Below are 9,454 nucleotides of genomic sequence, written 5' to 3' on the forward strand. Positions count from 1 at the left end.
AGAGAGAGGCCAGCCAGGAACCTGTGGAGAGAGGGGGGAGGGGGGTGAGGAGAGAGGGAGAAAGGGGTCAGGGAGAGTAAGAATGTCTTCCTGTGGGGTCATGCTCTCCCCTTCAGCTTCTTCAATCCTTCCCCTAATTCAAACATAGGGGTCCCCGACTTCAGTCCAATGGTTGGGTGTAAGTATCTGCGTCTGTCTCAGTCAATGCTATGAATTTTTAAATTAAGCATATGGGGCAGTGGCATGGTTCATCTGCAAAGCCCTTGCCTAGCCACTGTGAGGCCCTGGGTCTCATCTGCAGCATTGTAAAAGACATAATTAAACCTGCACCTGACTTATGCAGGTTGGAGATATGAATAGACTCCAGGAGAAAATGACCTACATTCTTTCTGCCGCGTGTGTTTCCTCTTATAAAGATCACCTAAACACAGGAAGCTCTGGGCACATATCTCACCTTAATTTTGTGGTCATCTTGGTCTACATAGCAAGACTGTTTCAAACAACCACCAACCAACCAATATACAGCACAAAAAATTAAGGGGCTGGGGAGGAGGTGTCTTAATAGATAAAGTACAATTGTAAAGATTTGAACCTGAGTACCTACATTAAAAAAAAAAAAAACATTGCTGGGTGTGTTGGTCACACCTGTAACCCCAGAACTGCCAGTGAGGTGTTTGTGGGGCAGAGAGAAGGATTATCTGAGATGCTTGACAGCTAGCAGAAATGGTTACCCCAGGTTCAATAGTTAGACCCTGTCTTAAGTTCCTGAGCAATAGAGATAGACTCAGTGTCAACCTCTGGCCTCTGCACACAGGAGTGTTGGGCACATGGGACACACTGACACACAAAGGAAGTATAAGGATGGTCAGACGCCTCCGCAGGTAAAACTACTACTTCTACTAAAGCATTGCAGCTACACCATCTGTGAAAGATGGAAAAAGACCCCCAGATCAAGTGTTCTCCTTCATCCACTGGTAAAAAAATCACGTGTCGGTGGCGCACGCCTTTAATCCCAGCACTCGGGAGGCAGAGGCAGGCGGATTTCTGAGTTCGAGGCCAGCCTGGTCTACAGAGTGAGTTCCAGGGTAGCCAAGGCTACACAGAGAAACCCTGTCTCGAAAAACAAAAAACAAAACAAAACAAAACAAAACAAACCAATCACGTGTCAGGGTAAATTGCATGTAAATACATCACGTCTACAGTTCACGTACTTACATACTTAAGAAAATACATGCCCGAGGGCATACGCGTGCTCCTGGGATAGAATACTTTGCATACTACACTCTTGCTCAAAAGCCAGCTTTTACAGCAAGATCTCATAACCCAGTGCCTACTACCGTTCTGCGCCGCGGGGCTTGGACACGGGCGCCCCCTTGCGGCCCCTCTCGGTCACCGCCCCGCCCCGCCCTCCGTGCACAAACGAGCTAGCCCACGCACGCCTGCGCACTCACAGGCCTTTTACGACGCCATCAAGAAGTTCCGCTGACCCTCCCGCAGCACAGTTCCGGTTGAGACCTTTCCCCGCCCGAGAACTTTCTCCGGCGCGCTCGGGCCTCGTCTTTTTTCGGTGCGTCCGGAGCAGCGTTCCCGGGTCAGTCTGCTTTGGGTTTCCCCTGGGGGTGATGCGGGTTCCGCGGTCCCGGCCGGGCGTCCTAGAGCAGCCGAATCGAGCATTCTGCACGGTTCCTTTTCCCAGCTGGGGAGCGGGACGGTTCCATCCTAATCCCCCAGGACCTAGCCCGTGGGACATGCTTTGTAGGGGAGGGCTGTCGGCTCCAATCCATTCTCCAGAAGCCATGAAGGCTTCACCTGGTGGTCTCCATTCACTGTTGTGACTTCTTGCTGCCGGCACGGGAGGCCCAGAGGCTCTCAGCGCTTCCTCCTGCCTTCTCCACTATTGCCCCCATCATCCGTGCAGTTTTCTAGAGACTTTGTGGAGTATGAGTTCCGACGGGATCTCTTTTAGAGTTAAGGGTCACCATGGAAACGGCTTCCTTCATGGACAAATAGACACTTCCGCCGCTCCCCAACCTCATGTTACAGGGTTAGGGATTTTCTGCACCCCCTCCTGGCTTGGCCTTGGCTCACCGGTGTCCCTTACTGTCACATACTTTTCTGGCTTTCCTGGAGGGGTTAGGCAGGAAGGTCTCTAGGGTAGTCAGAGCTGGAGCACATGCCGGCTAGGGAAAACATAATTGACTGTCCTCTGTCCCCTCTCCATTCTCCAATGTCCCGCCCCCACTTTAAAGACAGGGAGTGTTAGTGCTTTTCTCCTTGTTGTTGTGGTCATATCTACCCGACAAAAGCAACCAGAAGAAGGAAAGGTCTCTTTATTCGGCTATTGACACATGGTTTCAGGAGCATGAGGCCGCTGGCATTGCATCCACAGTCGCATGCCGGCGCCCAGATCACTTCGTTCTTTTTACCTTAGGGTGGTGATGCCTGTATTCATACTGGGTCTTCCCTCTGGAAATCCAGAGACCTGTTTTCATGGTGGTTCTAAATCCAGGTCGTGAAGACGAACCATCGCACAGGGTCTCACTCACTGGTCTAGGCAGTCCTGGAACTCACCCGGGCTGGCCACTTTCTGCCATCTTACTGCCTCAGCCTGTGGAGTGCTGGGGCTGCAGGTGTGCTCCTCCAGTTTTGTGGCCTCTCAGTATTCTCTCCACCTTTTTGATTGATTGATTAATTAAATTTTTTTGAGACAGTTTCTCTGTGTAACAGCTCTGGCTGTCCTCAGTCTCACAGAGATGCCTCAGCTTCCTGAGTGCTGGGATTAAAGGTGTGCACACACCATGTGTGGCACCTTAAGTTTTAACCATTCCCCTGCCACGTGCCAGCTCCTTAAAAATTACATTTTAAAAAATTTATTCATTGCATGTTTGTGTGCACATGTGTCTATTTGTGAGTGTGCATGGGGTAAAGGGCAACTTTTGAGAGTGAGTTCTCTCCTTGTACTCTGTGGGTTCTGGGATCAAATGGGGCTTATCAGGCAAGTAGTGTCTTTACCTTCTGAGCCATCTTGCCAGCTCCACTGATAGTTCTTTGGGAAGACTTCTTATTTGTTTGAGTTTTATTTTATGTGTATAGGTGTTCTGCCTGCATATATGTATGTGTAATGTGTGTGTGCCTGGTGCCCTAAGTGGTCAGAGGATCTACTAGCTCTAGTTATAGGTTGTTGTGAATCACCATGTGGGTGCTGGAATTCAAACTCGGTTTCTCTATAAGAGCAACAAATAATCTTTTGCTCCAGCTTTTTTTTTTTTAGAAAGAAAGGGTCTCATGTAGCCTAGGTTGGTCTCAAATTCCCTATGTAGCAGAGGATGACCTCAGACTCCTGATCCTCCTGTCTCTGCCTTCACCACCTGAGTTCGGGGATTACTGATGTATGCTAGGGATGCACTGTACCGACCAAGCCTTATCTGCAAGTGCTTTTCATGAATAAGAAATCTCTTGAGTCTCCAACTTTGGGGTAGTTTCTATCACTCCCTTTTATTTCCCTTGAAAGATTTCTTCACTTGATCTTAGCCAAAAGGCCGAGAAGCGATGAAAGATTTCTTTTTAATTTTAATTGTTTTTATTTTTATGCATGTGTGTCTGAGTATGGATTTGTACGTGTGGTGCAGGGCAGGGACCAGAGGCATTGATTCTTCCTGGAGCTGGAGTTACAAGTGGTTGTGAGCCATGTGGAGTGGGTGCTGGGAACTGACTTAACGTGCTTTGCAAGAACAGTACGTGCTTTGACGTGCCGAGCCCTCTTCTCTAGTCCTCTTCGTTTCCCCTTTGGCAGGCAAGATTATAAAGCTCTCACTCTAGTATTTGTGCTTTGCTTGCTAAATGTTATGGGATGTGTTTTACCAGCAGTTTAGTGTCCGCTTCCCTTCTGGTCTGTTTGGCACTAAAGTGCTCAGCGCTAGTACAGATGGGTTGTATAGGTATCCTGGTTCTCCTTGGTGCCAGGCCTCATCCACCCATCGCCCTGACTTCTGGTCTCCCTGCAGGACTGCATCATGGAGGCGCGTTTCACACGCGGGAAGTCGGCGCTGCTAGAGCGTGCACTGGTGCGGCCCCGCACCGAGGTGAGCCTGAGCGCCTTTGCCCTTCTCTTCTCCGAGCTGGTGCAGCACTGTCAGAGCCGTGTTTTCTCTGTGGCTGAGCTTCAGGCACGCTTGGCTGCCCTGGGCCGACAGGTGGGCGCCCGAGTCCTAGATGCCCTGGTGGCCCGTGAGAAGGGTGCCCGGCGTGAGACTAAGGTGCTGGGCGCATTGCTCTTCGTCAAGGGTGCGGTGTGGAAGGCACTGTTCGGCAAGGAGGCGGACAAGCTGGAGCAGGCCAATGATGACGCCCGCACTTTCTACATCATCGAGAGGGAGCCTCTCATTAACACCTACATCTCCGTGCCCAAGGAGAACAGCACACTGAACTGTGCCAGCTTCACAGCGGGCATCGTGGAGGCTGTGCTCACGCACAGCGGCTTCCCTGCCAAGGTTACGGCGCACTGGCACAAGGGGACCACACTCATGATCAAATTTGAAGAGGCTGTGATTGCCCGAGATCGGGCCCTGGAGGGACGCTGACTCCACAGGAGATAAAGGACGAGCAGATCCTGTTCCCAAGCTTGTGTTGTGTCTTGTGTAGGGGCGTCAGATCTGCCCATATCCTGATCCCGGTCCTGAGTCCCAGACTAAGGGAGTCCGAAGGCAAGCTTGTCAGGCATAGATGGAGAGTAAGGAAGTGGGCAATGGCTGACTTGGCTTCTGGCTTTCAGTTAAAGTTGGAGGCTTGGATGTACCGGGGAGATAGGGCACTTACAGAAATATTGTTGGAACCTGCAGTCTGGAGAGGTGAGGGCAGGGATATGAGGTTAAGAGGGACTGGGACCTGGCAGACTGCCAGTGCTATAGCCCAGTTTGTAGAGTGCCCTGGGTTTGATTCCTTATGCCACATAAAATGGGTACAGATTGTATTATCCCAGCACTAGGAAGGTAGAGAGAGAAAGATGGTAAGTTCAAGGCCATCCTCTGCTACTTAGCAAGTTTGCGACCAGCTCTGGCAGCACAGCACTCTTTTAAGTGTCAGGCAGGTGTACTCTTCCTTTGAAACTGTTTTCCTCAAGTCTCCATTTGTTCTAAAAAAAACCCCCCAAAAACCCCAAAAGTCAGGTAGTAAAGGAGAGGGTATGGCTATGTGCCTAAAATAAATGGAGAGTGGTTATTCGCCCTTTAGACGTCGGCTACTCAAAGTGGCTTGTGGACTGTCGGCATCAGTATCAGCATCAACACCAACGTCACCATCCTCGTCCCACATGCAGGATCACTGGTCCACCCTATCCTTCCCGGACCAGAAGTGTGTATTCCAGCCCCTTTCTCAGAGGTCTCCCTGGGCATCAGAGTCACCCAAGGGACCAAAAAACTCAGCTGGTTTCAGAACAGAACTGTAAGTTTCACCCCTACAGTCAGATTCTGCAGTTTTGGGGTATGCATAAGAATTTGTTTCTGGTACATTCTGGAGAGCTGCTGGGTGCCCCAGGGATCACACCAAGACCAGTGGCACACCAGCCTCTCAAAGGGGGAAGAGCCCAGAACCATCTGGGTTTTAAGGTTAATATTTAAAAAGTTTGTTCTGAGACAGGGTTCTGTCCGCCCAGGCTGGCTTCAACCTTGCTGTATATTTAAGGATGACTATGAATTCCCAACCCTTCTGACTCTACGTGAGGTTGAGTGTTTAACTTAGTGGCTTATCACATTTACTATTTTACGCAGAGTCTGAATTATGTTTTCCTGGCTGACCTGGAGTGCACTATGTAGACCAGGCTGGCCCTATACTCAAGAGGTCTACCTCCCTAGTGCTGAGATTAAAGTTGAGCACCACCACCCTTGGCTATTATTATTGTTAAAGACTTTGTTTATGTGTGTGTCTGTGTGTATGTTTGTGAACTTAAACGCAGGTGACTGGAGGTCAGAAGGGGGCATCAGATGTAGAGCTGTTGTAGTAGCGGTGAGCCATCTGGTATGAGGGTTGCCATCTGACACCCCCCACCCCCCTCATCCTAAGAAAGAGCAGTGTGCTGTTAACTGCTGAGCCATGGCCCTCTAGCCCTCCACCTTATTTCTAAAAATGTTTATTTTGTGTGTGCATGTAGAGCCAGAGATTGATGTGAGATGTCTTCCTCAGTTGCACCCCACCTTAAACATCTTTAAAGAATGTGTGTATGTATGTATGTCAGTGTGTGGGGTTTATGTGTGTCAGTGTGTGGGGTTGCAGACACCTAAAGAGGACAACGTTTAGGACTTTCCTTCCACCATGCAGACTCGGGAGACTTGGGGATTCGACTCAGGTCATCGCTGGCCCTCTCACCTTTATTCGGGTCTCCCTGAATTGTCCAGGCTGGCCTAAGCCACAGCATCCAAGCGCACTTGGCTTATGAGCAAGCACCCACATACCTAGCTGGGAATCCCATGCTTCTGTGCCTCACTCCCACCCCTGCCTAGCAGGTTATTATAAGGATATAGGAAAAGAAATAACCAAGATACGGAAAGTGTAAGTCCCATATCAGCTGTGCATCATTTGCAAAGAGAGCCTTGGGCAGCAAGTCTCTGAAACTGTCAGCTACACCCGAAGGAGAATCGTCCCTCCTCCGCACAGCGACTGTTCCCTCCTGGACCCTGGATTAGCCACAAACCTCACCCAAACACCTATTTTCACAGAGATCCTTTATTAAGCAGGGAAGAAAAGTTAAGTGGCTGCCCTCTGACTCAGGCAGAAAATCAGCAGCCAGTGACCTTGCAGGTGTCATTCCCCCCACCCTCCACCACCCCCCACCCCCGCCCCAAGACAGGGTTTCTCTCTGTAGCCCTGGCTGTCCTGGAACTCACTCTGTAGACCAGACTGGCCTTGAACTCAGAAATTTGCCTGCCTCTGCCTCCCAAGTGCTGGGATTAAAGGCGTGTGCCACCACGCCCAGTTGCAGGTGTAATTTTATGAAGAGAAAAAGGGTGGTCTGTTAGACTGGGCTATGATGCGATGCTGTATTTTGATTGGGCATGCTACTTAGTTGAGACAAAGGGGGCTTTTGATTGTTAGACTTCAATACTTGGATAGCTGGACCTTGTAGTCAGCCTCAGGAGGAGGAAGTGGCCAAATAAGGGAATAGACCTTGTGGGCTAGCTTTGGGAATGTTATCTAAGAGCCTTTAGTAAGGTAGAGGGAATGGGAGAGAAGGGCCAGGCCTACCAGATCGAGCCAAGCTCATCATGCTGGAGCTGCTTAGAGTTCCTTCAATACCTCCCGCACCAGGAGCACACCTGGTGCAGCCTCCAAGGAGGGTCGGATTACTGGGGACCACTGATGCAAACTTGATGGGAGGACTCATTCCAGATCCCAGCGAAAGGGAACCCCTATTCTCTGATGCCGAGGGGGAGGAAGTGGGGAACTTGATAGGAGGTGGGGGCTGTAAAAGAAGCCTTCGAAATCTCTGTTCTCAGCAGCTCCCTGGTTGGCTCAGCTGTCCACATGCATGCCCGTAGTCGGGGAGCTAGCAAGGCTGGGGCCCAGGTTTGAGGAGGGCAGATGGAATGGGATGGCCAGCTTAGCTGGAGAGCTAGAGAGGCTTTCTGGGTAGCTGGCAGGAGCTGGCATCCACCAGCTGCTTCAGTATGGGTGGGAACATAGTCAAAGCCCTCGGTCACAGAGAGGACCCTGGGCCCTGATAGGGTATCCTCAGGGCCCAGCTGCTTCCACGATAAAGGTAGAGGAGAAATCCAGAAGAGGGCGAGCAGAAGTTTGTCAGGGTTCACTTTTTGGGGTGGGTCTTGTTGGAGTCACAGAGGCTAAGGGGGCAGATAGCTCACATGTTGCCAGCTGCTCACACACCCATGCATCCAAGTAGCTGCGGCAGAAGGCGTCGTTCCAATGGCCGGATCCCCGCATCATCACACAGTCCTCACCCTGGCCCCCGTTATTGGGCTCCCCTGGATTCCAGTTGCTGGAACAAGAAACACCGCCAGTCATAGGATGTGATTAGGGAGGTGTCCCTTCTCTGCAGACCCTCCCCCACTAGCCTCCTTCCATAGCACCGATTCCACCTTTGGGGATCTGTACCCTGGCCACCTCCATTTCTGTACCCCCTCCACCTATGCAGCCGGAGAACCACCTTTCCAGTCTGTGGTTGCTGCTTGCTTCCTCGGGTCCTTCATCCTTATCCTTATAGCTGAGGAGGTCTAGGAATTTCCTTCTTCTGTAGCCCATAGCGCCCTCTCCCTGAGCCCCAGACTGTGTTTCTCTTACCTCACTTGTTTCCCAGAGTTCCCCTTACCTATAACCCACAGGGCTCCCGTCCGACCATACAAACTCTCCCTCCATATTGAGATCCTGGAGGCCAATCCAGGAATCCTTCTTGTTGATGTGTTGCATCAGGAAGTCCTAAGTGGAGATGGATATGGTCCCTGCCATCCATTCCAGAAGGCCAGGGTGGGATCCTATGTGCCACTCCCCGCCACCCACTGCCACCCTGCTGCCACCCAGGTCTCCAGAGCCCAAGCACCTGTTCCTTTTGGCTGTGGATGCTGACTAGTCGCCCTTGCAGGTCACTGCAGGTGAACCTGGCCTGGATCCACTGCTTGGAGCCCTTGCCAAAATAGTAGCACTTCTGTTGGAAATGGAGCCAGTTCTTGGGACATATGTTGCATGCAGTTCCTGGGGGGTCACACATTGAAGAGAGGCTCAGGAACACTGTGGTGGGTAATGTCTCTCCTGCAGTCACCCAGGGATCTGGGCTGGAGGAACTGTCCTGTCCCTCCAAGCTTAAAGCCCAACCATGCCAGTCTGCAGATTGCTTCCTGCGTGGAATCTCCAAAAGTGGCCAGTTCTTTGGTGTGAGACCTTCTCAGTCACTAGAACTATCACCACAGATACCTCAGTGGTTAGCAGAATGGCACTTGTCACTAACCTCAACATAAATACCTCACATACTGGGGCCAGAAACCAACAGCCAAGGCCAACCACAACTCAGCCACCAGCATTATGAAACACTTCCACTTCCAAAGTTACTAGCATCTAACAAACACTTCCATGGTTAGCAATACCCTAACTACCAGAGCCATCTCCATAGACACATCAGCCACATTTCATCCCCAAAGATACCTCAACTACCCCTCACCCCCATAGATACCTCAGCTTCCCCTGCCTCCACAGATACTCTACTACCCCCATACCCAGTTACTCAGATACTCCCTACCTCACAGACACCTCAGTTTTCCTCTACTCCCAAAGAGATCTCAGCCATCCCCACCCCCACAGACACCTCACCTACCTCACCCCCCAGATACCTCACCTACCTCACCCCCCAGATACCTCACCTACCTCACCCCCCAGATACCTCAGCTACCTCACCCCCCAGATACCTCAGCTACCTCACCCCCCAGATACCTCAGCTACCTCACCCCCCAGATAC

The 9,454-nt window shown here is 51.1% G+C and overlaps 3 protein-coding genes across 8 annotated transcripts in view; 1 reads left to right on the top strand and 2 right to left on the bottom strand.

The window, feature by feature from the left end:
- The window catches only part of LOC110300008, a 3,296-nt gene extending 1,354 nt beyond the window's left edge, over nt 1-1,942 (bottom strand). The window contains exon 1 of the mRNA XM_021170038.1: nt 1,452-1,942. Coding sequence (XP_021025697.1) covers nt 1,452-1,798 — 347 coding nt within the window. The 5' untranslated portion in view covers nt 1,799-1,942. The remainder of the gene's footprint in view (nt 1-1,451) is intronic.
- Trappc5 (trafficking protein particle complex 5) lies at nt 1,437-5,876 on the top strand. Of its 2 annotated transcripts, none has more exons than XM_021170037.2 (2): nt 1,437-1,567; nt 4,005-4,619. In XM_021170037.2, the coding sequence occupies exon 2, from the start codon at nt 4,014-4,016 to the stop codon at nt 4,578-4,580; it is 567 nt and encodes a 188-aa protein (XP_021025696.1). In that variant the 5' UTR covers nt 1,437-1,567; nt 4,005-4,013; the 3' UTR covers nt 4,581-4,619. The 2 variants fall into 2 exon arrangements, with proteins under 2 accessions (XP_021025696.1, XP_021025695.1); XM_021170036.2 differs by having other exon boundaries at nt 1,438-1,591; nt 4,005-5,876.
- A 962-nt stretch (nt 5,877-6,838) lies between these two features.
- The window catches only part of Fcer2 (Fc fragment of IgE receptor II), a 12,456-nt gene continuing 9,840 nt past the window's right edge, over nt 6,839-9,454 (bottom strand). For 4 of the 5 annotated variants that reach the window (XM_029480793.1, XM_021170387.2, XM_021170391.2 and 1 more), the window contains 3 exons: nt 8,546-8,697; nt 8,318-8,424; nt 7,557-7,987 (listed from right to left, as the gene is read on the bottom strand). In XM_029480793.1, the coding sequence (XP_029336653.1) occupies nt 7,789-7,987; nt 8,318-8,424; nt 8,546-8,697 (458 nt within the window). In that variant the 3' untranslated portion in view covers nt 7,557-7,788. Of the gene's footprint in view, nt 7,988-8,317; nt 8,425-8,545; nt 8,698-9,454 lie in introns of all 5 variants that reach the window. The other variant, XM_021170386.1, reaches the window with a different exon arrangement.

Source organism: Mus caroli, chromosome 8, assembly GCF_900094665.2.
Source record: "Mus caroli chromosome 8, CAROLI_EIJ_v1.1, whole genome shotgun sequence".
NCBI classification, from domain to species: Eukaryota; Metazoa; Chordata; class Mammalia; order Rodentia; family Muridae; genus Mus; species Mus caroli.

Bases quoted from the DNA above. Each gene is read 5' to 3' on its own strand.
- Trappc5 (XM_021170037.2), top strand. From the start codon at position 4,014: ATGGAGGCGCGTTTCACACGCGGGAAGTCGGCGCTGCTAGAGCGTGCA.